This window comes from Carassius auratus, unplaced genomic scaffold (genome assembly GCF_003368295.1).
Source record: "Carassius auratus strain Wakin unplaced genomic scaffold, ASM336829v1 scaf_tig00026052, whole genome shotgun sequence".
Taxonomy (NCBI): Eukaryota; Metazoa; Chordata; class Actinopteri; order Cypriniformes; family Cyprinidae; genus Carassius; species Carassius auratus.
The window spans coordinates 1-17,994 of NW_020525481.1; the positions used below are offsets into that span (position 1 = coordinate 1).

Below are 17,994 nucleotides of genomic sequence, written 5' to 3' on the forward strand. Positions count from 1 at the left end.
CTCTGAGTCTCTTCACCAATCGAGATGCAGAGCTTGAGCAGAGAGCCATGCTACTCAAAAGACTGGCCTTCACCATCTACAGCAGCGAGGTGGACCAGTACCAGAAGTACTTACCAGACATCCAAGGTACAACATCCATTGATTTCAATGAGTTCAGTTGTGCTTCCAGGAGAACCACTTTGCTGTTTTCCTGCTTTACTTCAAACTGAATCAGCTCTTTCCACAAACTTTTAATCAGGGGTGTCAAATTCTGCTTCTGGATTGCCAATGTCCTACAGACTTGCCTGTAATATTCTAGGGCTGTATCCCTAGACACTTCGAGAACATTGTTCACTAGAAGTGCTGTTGCATCTTCTGATGAGATACGGGAATTCATTTAGCATGACACCAAATTAACCTTCAATTGCACTTGCACCCTGACACAGCATGAAAAAAAGCTCTAAATAATATTGTGATGTCATTTCAGAGCGTCTTGTGGAGAGCCTACGACTCCCTCAAGTGCCCATCCTCCATGCTCAGGTCTTCCTCTTCTTCAGAGTGCTGCTACTGCGCATGTCCCCCCAGCACCTGACCTCACTCTGGCCCACGATGATCACTGAGCTGGTAAGGATATGAAACACCTTACACAATTACATAGTACATATAATCACAAACAGCCTCTCACAAGAAATCTGTAAGCTCTGATGCTGAAATAACAGCAGTTCACTTGGACAAACTAAAGAGGAATAGTTATTTGGTGGACTTTTTTTGAATTTTTTTTTGGCAAAGTTCAGTAGGCTTGTTTGTTTCCTCCTTCAGGTTCAGGTTTTCTTACTTATGGAACAGGAACTCACTGCAGATGAGGACATCACCAGGTATCCATTATTCAAATCTGTAGCAATTAGGGCTGTCACTTTTTATTCGATATTTACATGTTCCATGTAAGAGATTATTGGTGATTTGTGCAATACTGATGAATGTTGTTTCTGGCTTTTCTTCAGGACCTCAGGTCCCTCGGTTGCAGGGCTTGAGACAACATACTCAGGGGGCAATGGGTTCTCTACCTCCTATAACAGCCAGCGCTGGCTTAACCTCTACCTGTCTGCCTGCAAGCTGCTGGACCTGGCCCTCGCTCTACCCTCTGAGAGTCTGCCTCAGTTCCAGATGTGGGTGTCCTTACACACCGAAAGCTTGAAATGTATTTTATGCCTGTAATGAGTCATCACCCTGAGACTCTGAAATCCATTGAAAAGTAATGCAATAGCGGTTTTATTTGTAAGAGTGCTGTTCTGTCGGTTTAGGTATATTCTCAAGACTATGTTTTTCAAAAGCCTCAGTTTAGACTGTTCCAGAGCTCTCTGTTCTTCTGGATGGATAAAATCCACCACAAATATTGAGCATATTTAATATGAAGGAAATAATATTACTGTATACCACAGGTATCGCTGGGCTTTCATCCCTGAAGCCTCTGATGACTCTGGACTGGAGGTCCGCAGACAGGGGACCCATCAGAGAGAGTTCAAGCCCTATGTTGTCAGACTGGCCAAACTGCTGAGAAAAAGGGCCAAGGTAATACAACCGTGAAACAGTTACCACAATATACACTTAGGCTGATGATACATGAGGCAGTTTTGCTGGGCAACTTTTTTTAAGCAGTGTTGCTTGGGCACTTTCACATTGAGAATGTGTCTCATCTGGTTTCCCATTGCCATTGCAACATTGGTTAAAAAGTTGCCCCAATGTATCATCAGCCTTAAACTATGGACAGCTGTTTTGTTTTGTCCTATTGTTGCCTTATGATTTTAATAGAGATTCATTCCACATCATTAGCATATAGGATCTATAACGGTTATAGATTATTCAGTAGATTTGCTAATGCTCTTAAGCCTAGGATGTTCATTACTCTCATGGGAATACTTCCATTAACTCTTAGAAAATCCAGAGGAGGATTGCTCCACACGCACTCTATCCTGGGAGCCTGGACAAGCTCCTGCTCACCCTTTACGTGATCCGCAGCATGGAGCAGCTCCTCCCTTTCTTTCAAACCTTCTCAGTCATGTCTTCAGCAGTAAAGGCAACAGTCGCTCAGGACCATATCACAGCCCTACTCCCAGAGACGGTCCATTCACTGGCAAAGATGGCAAAGCTGGAGAGCCAGAAAGTCTTCTGGAGCCGGGCCAGACAGAACCATTGAGGAAATGGTTGAGAAGACTTCCCTTGAGGACTCATCAAAAACGTGACCTGGCTTGAACAAAAAGTGAAACTATTGAGCTATGCATAACACTAACACCTCACCTTTTTAAAAATAGAAGAGAACAAAAAAAAAAGTTTGTAAATTTTTTGCTTTTCTAATTGATGTATTTGTCCCCATAATTATACTATTTAATTTTAAGTCTTTTACTTGTAAATATAGCCCATTGTGATTATTTCTTTAATTTGTTTGAGCCCATAGGATATTATGATACTGTGCCATTCCATATTGTGGTGATTTGCCTAATAAAGAGACATATCATGTGAATTTAATAAATTTTTGAACTCCCTCATCCACAGAAAGGCTTGTAGCAGACCCTCATGTCAGTAACTAATCAAACTTGCACTAATATTTATTTCCTTTTGATTAGTTTTCAGTGTTGTCAGCAAAAACCTTTTGTGTAAGAAAAAAAATAATACATGGACAGTTATAAGTGATATTGCTTTGTAAATTATCAAACCCATAATGAAAAAAATATACTGTTGCATTTTGGAGTAAGTGGGAGAGAGATAAATAAATCAGAAGTGTGTCACGTGCGCTACGGCTGTTTTTTTCCCCCTTCTTTAAACTGATTTAACTGAACATACTCCAGGAGATAAGCCTTTAGTTTTACACTATACTTGCGTTAATCAAAACACGGCTGATTGTAAAATTTCAGGTTAGTTTGTGAACTATTCACCTATAACGGTTCATTGACTTGAAGGATTCTAGTTCGTTCATAAATTGGTGTTTTAGTGGTTAGACTCGAACAATTTCGGCTAGAGTGCTCGGTGTTCCGTTTGTTAACGAACGGAATGAACTGAAGTGTTTGTGTGTGAACTGAACAAACAGATTAAAAGGAAAGGGGGTTAAGAAGTAAAATGAGACCGTACAACAAAATATAAATGACAAGTAGCCTATTTTATTTAAATAAAACAGTTTATTTATTTATGACATTTAGTTGTTTTATGTAGCATAAAAAAAGTCACAACAAGCAGATGACAAACGTGATAAGGAAATTCATGATTATTAAACATTCTTTCAATCATGGAGAGCCACTGAATGGATCTTTTGGGCGAATTGACTGAAAAGACTCGAGGCTCGAATACGAATCAAAATCCCCATCACTAGTTATAACAGCAATAAAAAGCCCAATTAGTTGCATTGAGCGCAGATGGTAAAACGCAATCGAGTTTTAATGACGTGTGACCTGACTCATGCGTGGGGGCGGAGTGATAGCACAAATAAATAAATATTGAGTCCAGCAGCTAGGGACCGCGGCTTCCCGTTTATCGCTGCGTTTCATCATCCTAGTTCAGCAATTGTCCAAACCTGGACATAGCCACGGGGTGAAGGAAAAGAAAGGCGAGCGTTTTTTTTAGAGATGAGGAGAACAACGCAAGCCGTTTGGATGTTAGGGTGACTCCACATCGAGCGGTGGTTTGTCAGGAAGATTAATCCTTGATCTGGAGGAGGAGAGAAGGACGACTGGTCGAGCCGAGCATCATCGTGACAGCCTCTTCCAATACAACGCTCAAAGAACGAGGAACATATTTTAAGACTTCATAAAAATCGTCTTCTATAACCTTAATGCTCATCGTTTACTCTTTATAAATACCTGTTTGCGTTATAAATCGTCATTACGCATCTTTTATATGCTCCCGCATCCACACGAGGCGAATACACGGCTCAGGCGTTGACCTGGAATATTTATTATAGTAAACACAAAGTATGATTTAGTATTGCCTTAAATATGCCCGTCGCTCATCATCCATGGTAAAGTCTTTTTCTCAGCTTGGTCTCGATAACAGTCACATCATATTAATATCGGAAACTGTGGCCGAGAATCCGATTTAAAGGGCCTCATTCTTGTGGACGCTTTGGACCATCTCGACGCGTCTCTTTACACGGGAATAAGAGCGTTTGAATCCGCGAGGGACGGAGGATGTCGGGTCAGACTTTGACGGACCGCATCGCCGCGGCGCAGTACAGCCTCACGGGATCCGAGGTGGCTCGTGCGGTGTGTAAAGCGACCACGCATGAAGTGATGGCACCTAAAAAAAAACATCTCGAATGTAAGTGGGTTCAGGTTAAGATTACACCTTTCTTTACCTTGTTCATACCTATCAAATATATCTACCATCTTTTCACCCATAAACTTATTAATGGTTTATTTGCCCTCTTTGCCCATTATGATCATGCAGTGGCTCCTCAAAGGTCATCAGATACCATTGAATCGGTTACATGGGCCTATGGTGATGTTTTGGTGTCAGCATTGTAGAATGGAGATGTGCAATTGCTCTGTGACTAATGGGCACTCATTTCACAATGTGTCTGTCACAAATCAGAGAGATGACAGAATGAGCAGAGAACATGGCTTCCATCCACTGTATGGCCTGAGAAAAAAAGCAGACAATTTTTCTCACTCTTCCAAGTAATTTGTTTGGAAAATAATTTATTTGGTTTGAATGCATTTCATGCATTCATATGGCAAATTATATCTATCTATCTATCTATCTATCTATCTATCTATCTGTCTGTCTGTCTGTCTGTCTGTCTGTCTGTCATCTGTCTACCATGTACAATATAGGAAGAAATATGTACTTTGAATGCCAAGGTATTCTAACTATATACCCTAGAACCTTTTGACTACTAACTGTAAGTTTACTGTAAGTGTACTCCATGGTGGAAGCATAATAGGAAGTGTATTCAGAGTTAGACTAAAGTAATCAACCTTACGCAGCCGGTGGCCTTGAATGGTTTCAGTAGCCCCAATCCGTTTTCATTGCTTCTCAGATTCACCCCTGCTGAATTATACATTCCTCATTCAGGTCAAAGGTGAGGATGTCACCAGAAACATTAAGTAAAGAATTTGATACAGACTTTCCACCCCTTTGATATTCTATTATAGTGTAAAACTCTAAATGTCTTACTGTGTTTCATGTAAAGTAATTTTATGGAATGACAAAATATGCATGTTATTTACCCAGGACACTGGTAGTAAAAGGAGTTGGTAGAAATTGGACACAAAACAGGCAAACAATCTTTCAAATTCAAGCAGAGTCTGTGTATTAAAGTGCATGTCATATTTATATGAAAAATAGGACAAAGCATTTAAAATGGTCTCATGCTGAAGTTTGAGCACTTTCTCTTTGAAATATGGTGCATTGTGTTAAATCAATTGCTTTCAAACAGTCCTGATCAGCATCACAAAAGGTCTTCGTTTGTGGCAGGTGTCCCAAGCTCCTAAGCACTGTGACACACCCACATCTGTCTCAGAGGAGCATGGGTAATCAGAACACATCAGTTAAATCAGGGATAAGCAATTCAACTGTGTGGCTCGGGACAAAATCACATGGTTAGAAGTTTATTCTTTGGTTTCGATCCATGTGATCTCCCCTTGCTGCATATTTATTCTGTTTATTTATTGTTTCAAACCCCTCAGTATTTTGTATGCACCATTCAGCACTCAGTCAATTCCTCAGCAATCTATTTAATGTTCTGACTCATCATTAGTTCACCTCCCATTTTGTAATGTACACTCATTTCAGTATAATAACGTGGCTTGTCTTGATTTTTTTGATTTTGTGTAGACTATAAGATGATTTATTTCACCTCACTTGTATTGTTTCCAAATCCTTACTGGATTGTTTAAACATTTTAGCATCATTTTAAACATCTGAGCTTTTCTCAGAACTAACTTAACATTTCTTTACTAATTTTGCAATTATGTCTTACCAACTGTCATTAAGGTGATATTAGTGGATGCATGTAGTAATTTTTCCTTAAGTTCACACAGGTGTCCTAGCAGTAACCATGTAGATCATTACATTTACTATGGACTTGTTCTGCTATAGTGTTTATTTTGTCAGCCATTTTTAATTTAGTCTTAGCTTTACTGTTAGCCTTTTCAATTAGTCTTAGTCTTAGTCCTGGTGTCAAATGTACTTTTATAGTTATCATATTTAATCAATCTTGTTATGTTGTTGTTTAGTCAAGTTTTAGTCGACTAAATGTCTAAGCTTTTTAGTTTAGTTTTAGTCAATGGAAACTTTTCATCACATTTTCGTCGTTCTGTTTAATAGTTAATCTAATAAAAAAAGAAAATATATAAGTAGCACTGATTTGCGGATTTGAACTCTTGATATCTGGCAACCGCACACATAAAAGCTTGTATGGTAGAGGCATATACTGCAGTCCACAATAATGTTTTTTTTTTTTGACAAAAATAAAAATAGATTTTTGCTACAGATTAAAAAAAAAAATGTATCTTGTCTTTTATAATCAACGATATTGCATTTTGATATAGTAAAAATTATTGTTTATTGACCTCATCATTGTCTTGTCATCGTCTTACTTTACTTTAAAAATACTTTTCAAAATGAACACCTTTTTTACTCATTACCTCTAAATTTTTCCAGTCAAAATCCAGTAATTTCAACAGGAATCCATGCAATCAGGAATTTCATATGAGGATAAAAAATTTCACCTTCAGTTATTAAATGTTCATTCAGATTTGGCATGTTCACACAGAAGGCCGTTTGTAAGTGACTTGTGTGAGCTTTGATTACATTGCTACACTTTTGACAATAAACAAACGATCTTTTTGTCCAAAATATTTCTCTGTGTGATATTTGATAGCACCTTGAAACAACTTTATTCAAACAAAAAATGTCCTAATACATGAATGTGAACTGTTTAGGAAATTTACAATAAGGGGTTAATATTGAATAACTTACTGCTAGTAAATTACTGCCAGTTTCTTTATGTTTGCTCCACCAATGAAAATGTTTTCAAAGGAAGCCCAGCAAAACTGTAGCGCATCCTCTAGTAACACAATGGTGGTGTTTAGTCCCTGAACCAATGTTTGTGAATGATTCAGTTGAGTGAATAAATCAAAGACAGCCACTTGTTTCCATCTTCCAATTTGAATGATTTGGCATTTTGATCTAATCAGTTGAATGAATGATTCCAACGATTAACTCATAAAGACACTTGTCCTCACCTACTATTGATTTATTGATGTTACCTGCAGAAAGATTCACAAAAAAATCCCAATACTGATAAGAACATGCAAATGGCAGAGTACCACAAAACAATGAACCAACCCAGTGCTTGTTGGACAATTATATCAGCATTTTATAGGATACAAATGTTAGCAATGTTAAGATGCTTATTTTCTAAATTAAATGAAAACATGATGTTTGTATTGGCTGCTGATTATATATTTTGTTTCCCTGCTTTGTTTAAAATCTAATTCTAATTGGATGCATATTTGCAGTACTATGTATATTTATAGATGAGTCAAGAAAAAAGGAATGAAAAATACTCATAGGCATTTGGTTCATTCTGTCAATACTATTTGTGGATACTGAAGGTAGAATGGCAATGTGGGGCCAGACAATTGGCAGGGAGTCAAGCTCAATCTCACAGTTTCAAACATCAACAGTATTATGATACAAATTCATTTTGTCTAATAACCATAAGGAGTTATATGACTGCTAGATGGGAGGGACTAAACAAGGAAATTGTTAATCTTTTCACAAGAAAAAAGAGGCTGTTGAGGCCACCAGGGTGTCATTTCAATCAAAGTGCTGATTTAAAGAGCTTCTCTTACAGCTTAATCAGAGTAAAATTTACGTTAGCTTATGAGATACATTAAACTCACCACATTACTCAAGGGAGAATAATGCATCCTGGCTAAGATGAATTTTTCAGTGCATCTCTATGAATCAGTCTCACTCTTTTTCTTTCTCTTTGTCTCTTCCCGTCTGCGTCGCTCTAGCTTGCTCTTTCTGTCTGTCCATGACTTTTAGCAACTACAAATCAAATGTTGCAACACTGTTGATGCTCTGTCTGCAGTGTGTGAAAGTAAAAGAGTGAAAGATGGTGCTGCACTGATACCACTCGCAAAGACAAATCAGCAGTGCTGTGACGTCACAGTATTAAAATGTAGCTTTCAGCCAATCACGACAAGTCATAGTGGCTGGCAGAGTGCTTTCAGTACCCTGGACAGAGACACTACCACTGCAGCCAAACTAAAACCTTCAATTCTTATATTCTGCCAATTGCTGTTATTCCAGCACCCTTCCCCCTACACTGCTGACTTAGAGGTCATTGCGTCCTTGGAGCCTTAGTCATTGTCCATGCTAATTTTAAACTCCAAAATGAGTAATTTATGATTTCTTACAAGCACATGCACATGGTTGCACTTGAATGTAGAGAGAGAGATGCTCTTCGGCTCATTCATTGCACAGATGTTTGTAGTGCTGCTTGCTTAATGGGGAAAAGTGCTAAATTTGTTGCCTGGGTTAATCAGGCTACAATCACACTGGCAGTCGTGTACATGGCATCGATGGGTGCTGTTAGTACACCGCTGTGCCATGAATAATGCAAGACGAGATGTGTTTCCTGTGTAATCTGACTGCCAGGCCCCCAGGAGAGCAGGGGGCAAGGATCTTGACCTAGTCTGCCATTAGAGATTAGGCTACATAGGATGCTACTGATTCTCACATTGGAGGAGAAGTCAAACAGACTGAGATTTTAAAATGTCATGCTAAATATTGAGATTAGATTTTTTCAAACGAGGAAGGGGGTTACAATGGGTAAAGTGACTAGAGATTAATCTGGAGAGGTAAAACAGAGCACTGTGATTATAATAGCACTTTCGTGTTTATCTTATGTCAGATGCTCAGTCAACATGAAATATGTTAGCAAAGCATTTTGCTTCCATAAAGTGACTCATTTCAGTGTTACACACATTCAAATTCTATTATATACCATATGATACCATATAAATTATCGACTGGTATAAGAGATTTTAATTTATTGGGTGATATTGGATTTAACTCTGCATGCTTATTTCATCTGTTTTATTTATTTAGATTACCTTTGCTATCATCTAATACTCCCTTAAAAAATGGCTACTGGCCAGCTTCTAGTAATATTGATGCATCCCTAAATATAGGTGCATAAAATGTCTATTTATCTTTACCACAGTCACAAGTCATTTGGACAGAAAATTAAAAATACTTTTTGGTAGCAAAAGTGACAGTATATTTTCATTTAAAAATGTAGGGTGAGACTTTATTCTATAAAAAATGGGGTTTGTTTGGATTTCATATTGATTTTACTGCAAATAGATTTTAATTGAATCACACTTAAACATTAAGCAAAATAAAGTCTTATAATAAACTATTGGGGTATGCACTCTGTGTATTTGGGCATTAGACTGTATATGTGTAGACTGTATATATTTGACTGTAGACTGTTTATGTACACTGTATATATTTGCTAATATTATTAACAAAATTGTCTTAAGGAAGTAAAATGTGATTTACTTACATATTTGTAAAATGTTAAAATATTTCCTTTGGCAGAAATAAAATTGTTAAGATATAATATGCCCTCACGTCTGCACTACAGAAAGGAAGATATTCTCCTGTACAGACTGGTTTATACTGGTTTCTTCTTAGATGCTACATCGCCACGCTTCTTGCCAGTGAGGGCACATGGGTAGGCTCTCAGTTGTTTTGCTCCAGGGAGCGTCCTATAAATAAATAGAGCTTTTCAGTCTTCATTCATCTGCAGTGGTTTATGGCTGTTTTTGTTTTTGAAATACACATAATCAGCTCTCATTTATTACACACTCTATCTTAAAACCAATATTCATTCCATCACGCTCCTCAGTTTGCAGAGCTCTGCAGAATGGAAATGGAGAAACCATCAATTTCTGTAAAAACAAGCAGCTAGTAGTACAGCATCTTTGGCTGGGGATTATTGGTAAAAATATGCAAACATTAAACTTGTTTTAAACAATAAAATAAGTGCACCATGGCCAGGTTATCTAAGGTCTGAAATATTTAAGACAATCACTTGTTATAAAAAGCTGACTGTAATGTACAGTACCTTAACAGGCTCCATATTTGGTTGCTTAGTCATTGTGCAAGTTTGCAATAAAAGCTTGTTTAGTATCACATGACACTTCATTGACAGCATAAATTACAGAAGCCTTCTGTGATATTAAACAAGCTTTTATGATATGACATAACAATACATAGAAAAATGACACTTCTTGGAGTAGACATCTCAGCAATGGTTACTCGCATCCACAACATGCCATATTGCACACAATTAAGTCACTTTAACTAACAAAGACTGCAACTACACAGTCATTTCACATAATTTTTCAATCTCTGAGTAATTGGACACAAACCTAGTCAGAACTCACCCAGCCGCAGAGCATGCACTACAATAATAAGAGCTGTATGGAAATGTGTTTGTTTGAAATATCACTGTTGCAGGAATATCTGATTGTGCCATTAATTATTCGAATGTGAATCTATCTCACTTTAGATTATTAGTATTCAGTTTTTGTGTCTTTATTGTCTTCTCATGTCATAACTTTTATTTGGAAATTTTTTCTTGGCCTGTGATCGGATCCTCTTCAGTTGTCTAGTTATCAGGTTTGTCTTCTGTATTTCTAGTCTACACATTTCCCTTTTCCTGTGTCTGACATTAGTCAGTGTAACCAGGTTTTGATTGGTGGGTTTTTATAATTAACACTATAATGACTAAAGAAACACATGGGATCAATCGACGCTGGTTAATCCATGAACATGACCACAGGAAACCAGCAAACAGGTAGATAATAAGCCCTTGTTGTACTTTAGAAAGTTGGAAGAGACACTATATTGTTTGTAAAGGTTGGACAAACAATTTTTGTTCAACCAAGAACTCTAAAGAGTCACCTTATGCTAGTTTGGTGTTTGTAAACTATCAATATATTACAGATAACCGATGTCTGGTGGGTAATTCACTAAAGCGAATGAACAGTACTCAGAATACTACCACTAGATTTGTAGCTCACTGATATACTAGTACAAAACAATATATATAAAAATCTTATTTACGATCTTGTCATGATTAAATGTCAATCACCCACTGGAAGATTTGCAGTTGCAAATAGTCTTTCTTAAGTTCAATAGCATTTGTGCATAATGTCGTGTGTTGAGTCAGAACCCAGATCAGAGCTGCAGTAAGTTTTCTTTCACAGTTTTTAGCTATTCTATTAGGAGGACACTCACTGTTAAGTGGCTTTTAACTGGTCTCTTGTTTCACTCCATGGCTGTGTACATTGCTTAATTAAATGTTGCCATGTCTTAATATTCAACGAAGGAGACCTGGTTTACCTGGGTAACAGGCGGTTTAAGCATGTCTGTCTCCCCTCCTACTTATGTCTTTAGAAGAGTTAAAATTACTGGCTAAGTGACGGACCGCTCTGTGCATTTTGACACATGGCATGATACCTGTGTTATGTTGGTGCCTAGTTTGTAATAGCTATCTCAGTGTGTATAAATTCATGAAGCAATTACTGAACAATGCCCTTTACAGGGTGAAAACGCTTGTGTAATGACATCTCTGAAGGTTAATTGAATGTCTGGAGTGCATGTTGTAGAGCTTTCTCTGCTGCTAATGGTCACTTCATGATACTCAAGGTGTCCAGTCCATTTTTTCACCTTATTTTGCAATGCAGAAGTAAGCTATTTTATATTATTAAGCAATAAATTTATTAGCGACTATAGGTAAATAACTTGAAGAATAATAAAGTGCTGTAAAAGATGTACAGTATGAGCCAGCGTGTTTATGACTCTGATCATAAATCAAAATATAAATTTGGGATTTTATTTGCTCAGATTTACAAAACAGTGACAACAAATTCATTTTTTTTCTTTCTTAAATGTATTTTTATCATTTTGTAAAAAGAAAGAATTTTTGAATATTGACTTTGACCAGTTACAAAGGTCATGGGGAGTACAGGTTCAGGGGATAGAAAATTAGCTCAAAATAAAAACTATAGAAGCCACTAGAAAGTCCTGCCTCAATGGAAAAACAAATGTATGTGTGGCAAATGCATCTGCCACCGTTACTGTAATTTGCTCCTGTTATTGAACAGGGAAAGTGGCCAAGTTGATGGTCAATAATAGTTGGGGAGCTCAGAGGTAGTTTTTCAGTCTGCTATATTAGCTGACGGTGCAGCTGCATCTCACTGCATTTACAGTGTGACTGCTGCACTCTGATACCATTTGTGTATTGTGTGCGGTGCTTCAGCTTAGCAAGTTATTTGTTTGGCTGTTTTTTCAAAGTTTTTTGTGCATGTGTAAGCATTCCTACTATGTGTAAATTGAGAACCGTGAGACGCTTTATATCTGACTGCGCAACTGATTCTCCAACCCAGCTTTCTCTCTTTGTAAATAATTTAGGAAGCGAAGGCTAAGTCAGTGATACTGTGTCCTTTCTTTAAATACTACTGCACAAAACTTTATTATATTATGACTCATATGTTATTATAATTAGTTTTAGGCAATTTTCTTTCTCTCTCTCTCTTTCTCTCTCTCTCTCTCTCTCTCTCAACAAAAAAAAAAAAATGTAAACATCAGTGTAAAAATTCTAAGTACAGTGACCTTAAGTATCCTAAATCCATACCTATAAGTATGTCATATTGTGAGATAAAGAACTAGGGCACAACTAGGTTTTTATTGTTATCATTTAGTTCAGGTGACAGGTGGTTCTGATCTCACATTTCATCCCAGCAGGCTGTGATGATGTGCTTTAAGGTGCCCAACCAGGGTGTTGTTAAATTTTTAAGCTTTTTAGAGGATGCCCTGTTATTGTGGTCTGCAATTATGTAATCTCTTCTTGTACATGAATGTGAGTGTACCCTTCCTCTTTCAGTCAAGGTGACTGCATCCCTCAGCCCCCTGGTGTTTTTCTACCCTATTTCGCCTTTAAATAATTAATAATTTCCTATGTGGTGAGAGAAGCTGCTGCAAGTCGTTCCATTGTGAAATATACATCATAGTCTCTTAATTGGATTATAATCATATATTAACTGGTATTAGAATTATTGAGACTCTGTTACAGTGGTTTCAGGATGTGTTGTGATGTGTAGTTCATGATGAAGGATGGGTGGTGTATGTGTGGTCTGTAGGAGGAGAGCAGGCTGCTTTGTCTGAATCTCCTTAGAGACAGATACTGATAGAAATCTGTGTGTGTGTGTGTGTGCACACTTCCTCCTGCAGTGAAGGTGTGACAGAAAGAAAAAGAGAAGGACTGAGAAATTTCTCTGAAAATATGTCTTTCTGTTTGAAAACGTATCCGTCTTTCTGTCTACCTGACTATCTGTGTATGCTTGTCTGTTTAATTGTCTGTCTTTATGTCTAACTTTCTGTCTGTCTAACAAGCTGTCTTTCTAACTTTTAGTATGTAACTATCTGCATGTCTTGCATTCTCACTGACTATTGTATCAACTATTTATTATCTGACTGACAGTCAAATATCCAACTGCCTGTCTGTTTAACAGTGTAACTATCTATCAGTCTGTCTGTCTAACTGTCTCTTGGTCTGTCTAGCTGTCCAACCGTCTACTATATCCGGCTAACTCTTCAACTAACCATCTGCCTGCCTGTCTATCTATTTATTCTACTTCACTTTCTAGCTTTCCCCCATGTCTGTTTAATGCTCCCATTTAAAATATTTTGGTGCATTGTCAGATGTCATATTGAGCCATTTTGTCACGCACTGGTGCACCACAGAATTCCCATCGCACTGCATTATTCAATGTTATGACAGTGCTGTAAAAATAAATCACCTGTTCTGTTCCTTTCATATCTGCATTATTAAGCCTAGGCTGCTCTTTATGGATACTATATGCCATAGCCATACCTACATTGAGAAGTTAAATCATAATGACTTAAAGTTGTGAACTCTCTCTTGATTTGGCCTTCTGATCGTAAATGTCTTTTAATAGTATGTTTGATGTACTACCTAAATAAGCTCTGAATATTGTATTTCATATTCCCTGGCAGACTTGATCCAGGCAACCCAGGAGTCCAATGTCAATATTCCCCAGATGGCTGATACCCTGTTTGAGAGAGCGGGAAATGCCAGCTGGATCGTGGTCTTCAAGGCTTTGGTCGCCACTCACCACCTGATGGTCCATGGCAATGAGGTGAGAATCAAGCAGTGTTCTTGATATGATACTTGTGAGGTAAACGAGTATTAAATCCTGATATTTTGAATGAAATTATTATTATGAATACAGAGTGTCAGGTGTGGTTATGGATAGATGTTTGTGGTGCATATGCTGAGCTGAAGTCTTGTCTGTACATATATGTCAAACTGGGGCTAGTTGTCACAGGGGCTGTATATATATATATAATCAGCACAACTTTCTGAAAGACGTTAATGCAGGGTCTGCATAATATTTAATCTTCATCAACTGTGAAAACAAACGTTTGTGAAGTCTTGCCTTGAATTGGAATAATTTTCTGAGGAGCTTATCCCTACAGCTGACCACCTGTTGCACTCAACGCCCTCTGGCTGTCTCTTATCGCTGTTATCACACCCATCAGATGCACAATAGGAGCAGAGACATTCTCCCTCTTTATCTTTCTGTCAAGGTTGGTGATGTGTGGTGACAGAGACACCGGAGAGAGATAAGGCAGATAGCAGTGGAAGGCAGAATGATTTTAAAGAGTGAGAAGAATGGATGATGAAATGAGGGAGCTTGATGGAGATGGAGAATTGCAGCTAAGGATAATTGAGTAAATATGTTGCAACAGATGTATGATTAGATTAACATTTAAACAGAAAGAGACTGATTTGTTCATCTTGTGGTGTTTCAATACGAGGGTTCTATAAAATCATCCTTGGCTAAAAGTGATGGATGTAAAATACAGAGTGCTGATTAGTCCTAAAAGCATTGGCTTTCATTCTGCTGAATATGCAATGAGGAAAAATATGCCATAACAATAATATATAGCAGATGAGCTCACCTCCCAGCATTCTAATTAAAGAGAGCTATTAAATTATGAATGTGACCTCACTGACCTGCCAGACTGCTTTTTTTCTGAGGGTACAAAGGTGCTGCTCCATAATCTTCCCCCAATGTTTAATTTGTTATTGTGGATATGAAAGCAAAGAAAGACAGAGGTTTTGCTTGATACTCAGACAGGAAGTGAATGTTATACTCTCACTATGGAGGAAAAAGTCTGCAGGATGTGTTCTATTACATCAGGCTATGTGCCTCTACAGGTCTCATACATTACACAAGGGAAGTATTCACCCTGACACATGTATATTTGAAATGGTTAATATTCTGACCTAGATGATTAAAAGTGTTATATATAGCTTCATCTCCACAAGCCTCTGTATTGATCAGCTGACACATCAGTTAAACTCTGAAAGGCAGGCGTGAAAAAGGCACAGCACACTGAGATAGTGTAATGCTGGGATAGGTTTGCAAAAAATCACTTTGAAAAGATCATTCACGAGTAAATACAATAATATATAACTTAGTTTTTTCTTCCCAGAATTCATGATACAAAAATGCAATATATCAGTTTCTTTCATCAGTATTTTTCTCTCAATTTCAAGTAAAACATGAAAAAATCTAATCATGAAACAAATTGTAGAAACAAATTGCATTACATAATAAGGCTTTCTGTAGTATATACCAGAAATTAAGATTTTTTTTTTCCTTAAATTAAGCTTATTTTTCTATAAGCTTACCTTTTTTCCATTTAAGCAAAAGTCTAACAGCATTTATATTAAAATAATAATAATAAAATTGACAATTAGCTAAGAAAAAAACAAAAACATAATTCAACATATATTTGTCTGAAATAATGTTTTGTCTTATACAGTTTTGCTTCTCAAGTAAATTTATCATGTTTTAAAGATTTTAGATTCAGGCTGTATCCAATGCTTATATGCAGCAAATGTGCTGGTTTTTCTTGATAAAACCTCTGCTATTTTTTTAATTATTTTTTTATTTTTAGAGGTTCATCCAGTACCTGGCCTCCAGGAACACCCTATTCAATCTTAGTAATTTTTTGGACAAAACTGGCTCTCATGGTAAGTATTATTTCATGCAGCGAAATAATACTGATCACAATCTTCTTTTTTGACATTAAATCACCATGAAAAGTTATGTAAGCTATAATTAAGTGCACTGTTCTTAAATTAGCCACTGATAATTTTTGTTTTGTCAACTTTGTTGTCCTGCCCAATTGAATATGTCTATGAATAGGAATCTATTCATAAATGCTTATACTTTCAGGTTACGACATGTCAACATTTATCAGACGCTACAGCAGATATCTGAACGAGAAAGCGTTTGCCTACAGACAGATGGCTTTTGACTTTGGCCGAGTGAAGAAAGGGTAAATGAATCCTCTGCTACATGTCTGTACCCTGAGTTTAACAAGTGCCCAATGCATTGGAACGCTACTGAGCAATAACAGATTTGAGTGGGAAGCTGGGAAATCAAGGACACCCTCTAGCCGCTGTAAAGAGACTTGTGATGCTTTTTTAGAAAAGCACTTACATTTACCAAGTTTCCTGCTCCCTCGGTACTATTGTGTGCGAGACCTTGTTAAGTAAAATGGGGCATTACTCACAGACTGCTTACTCTACAGTATGTTGGCAACCAACGTCTCATTTCAGGCACAGTGAAAGAGCTACAACACATAAATTGGCTGATTTAGCTTCCTCAGATGTCCTGAACAAACAGTTAACAGCTAACATCTCAAACACCCACCCACAGATGATTAGAGGCTAATGGCCATTCACATCAAGGAAACCAATGAGATATACTTTAGAAAATCATTGAAATTGAAATTGAAAAGAATAACGGTGGTATGATGTCAACGGAATTACTTTCCGAGTGTGGTGATAACAATAAAAATGTTGACAGCCGAACAGAATCCTGCATGATGACAGAACTACAGCACATGCTTATAATAAACAGAACATTGAAGTGAATGCTAAATAAGTTATCATTATAGTTATCATTTTTGACCTTAAAAATAGTTAATTTTCTAGTCATGTTCCCTTAAAGGCAACCTCTCTTTGGTCATATTTGTCTGTATAATTTATTTCTGCTATATACTTATACATTATATGGCTAGAGAACACCAAATACTTTAATAGATGTCATTAAGATTTTAAATTAAAATGCAAACAGATACAACATTTTAGATGCTTTGGTCACTATTTCCTTTACATTTTTCAAAGTTTTCACGAGCTCATTTTAAATGGTCAGTGTAACAAATTAAGTTTATATTATGATATGTAAAATTCCCAAAAATACTTAAAGTCATATGATCTTAACATTTATGTAACATCTTAACATCATATGATATTTAACATCATTAACCCAAGAATTGTATTATACCTGACAGTCTTCTTTGGGGTTCACTTACATATGATGTATTCTTTGCAATGAATGTCATGTGAATGTGTGTGTGTGTGTGTGTTTCTCAGTGCTGATGGTGTGATGAGAACAATGTCTACAGACAAGCTCTTGAAAGGCATGCCCACACTGCAGAGTCAGATTGATGCTCTGCTGGAGTTTGATGTGAGTCTGCTTCCTGTCATTATCACTGGCCGTTTTTGATCCCTGGTGCTTTTACACAGGGTTCAAACTTGACTAGCATCATGCCTTGTTAGGATACACTCTTACAAGATACGAATCTGTCACATGCTTACATTTTAGTCTGTACTTTCAGGTTCATCCAAAAGATCTTGTCAATGGGGTGATCAACGCTGCCTTCCTGTTGCTTTTCAAGGATCTGATCAAGTTGTATGCCTGCTACAATGATGGCATCATTAATCTCTTAGGCAAGTCTCAGGAATTTTATGAATGCATTAAGATTTCAAAGTTTTTAGTTTGACATCTGAAATATTTGGCACAACTATAATTTACTATAATTTCCTTGTTC

The 17,994-nt window shown here is 37.1% G+C and overlaps 2 protein-coding genes across 2 annotated transcripts in view; both read left to right on the forward strand.

Annotated features, from left to right (window-relative positions):
• Positions 1 to 5: 5 nt before the first annotated feature.
• Positions 6 to 1,578, forward strand: LOC113078579 (protein dopey-1-like; the record flags this gene model as incomplete). The annotated part of the gene is made up of 5 exons (XM_026250894.1): positions 6 to 126; positions 467 to 603; positions 799 to 854; positions 981 to 1,145; positions 1,419 to 1,578. Coding segments are annotated over 5 exons (624 nt in total), but the record flags the coding sequence as incomplete, so codon positions are not given.
• A 1,869-nt stretch (positions 1,579 to 3,447) lies between these two features.
• Positions 3,448 to 17,994, forward strand: part of LOC113078578 (clathrin coat assembly protein AP180-like) — a 32,915-nt gene continuing 18,368 nt past the window's right edge. Inside the window, exons 1-6 of the mRNA XM_026250893.1 lie at positions 3,448 to 4,284; positions 14,077 to 14,219; positions 16,051 to 16,126; positions 16,332 to 16,434; positions 17,537 to 17,630; positions 17,782 to 17,893. Coding sequence (XP_026106678.1) covers positions 4,155 to 4,284; positions 14,077 to 14,219; positions 16,051 to 16,126; positions 16,332 to 16,434; positions 17,537 to 17,630; positions 17,782 to 17,893 — 658 coding nt within the window. The 5' untranslated portion in view covers positions 3,448 to 4,154. The remainder of the gene's footprint in view (positions 4,285 to 14,076; positions 14,220 to 16,050; positions 16,127 to 16,331; positions 16,435 to 17,536; positions 17,631 to 17,781; positions 17,894 to 17,994) is intronic.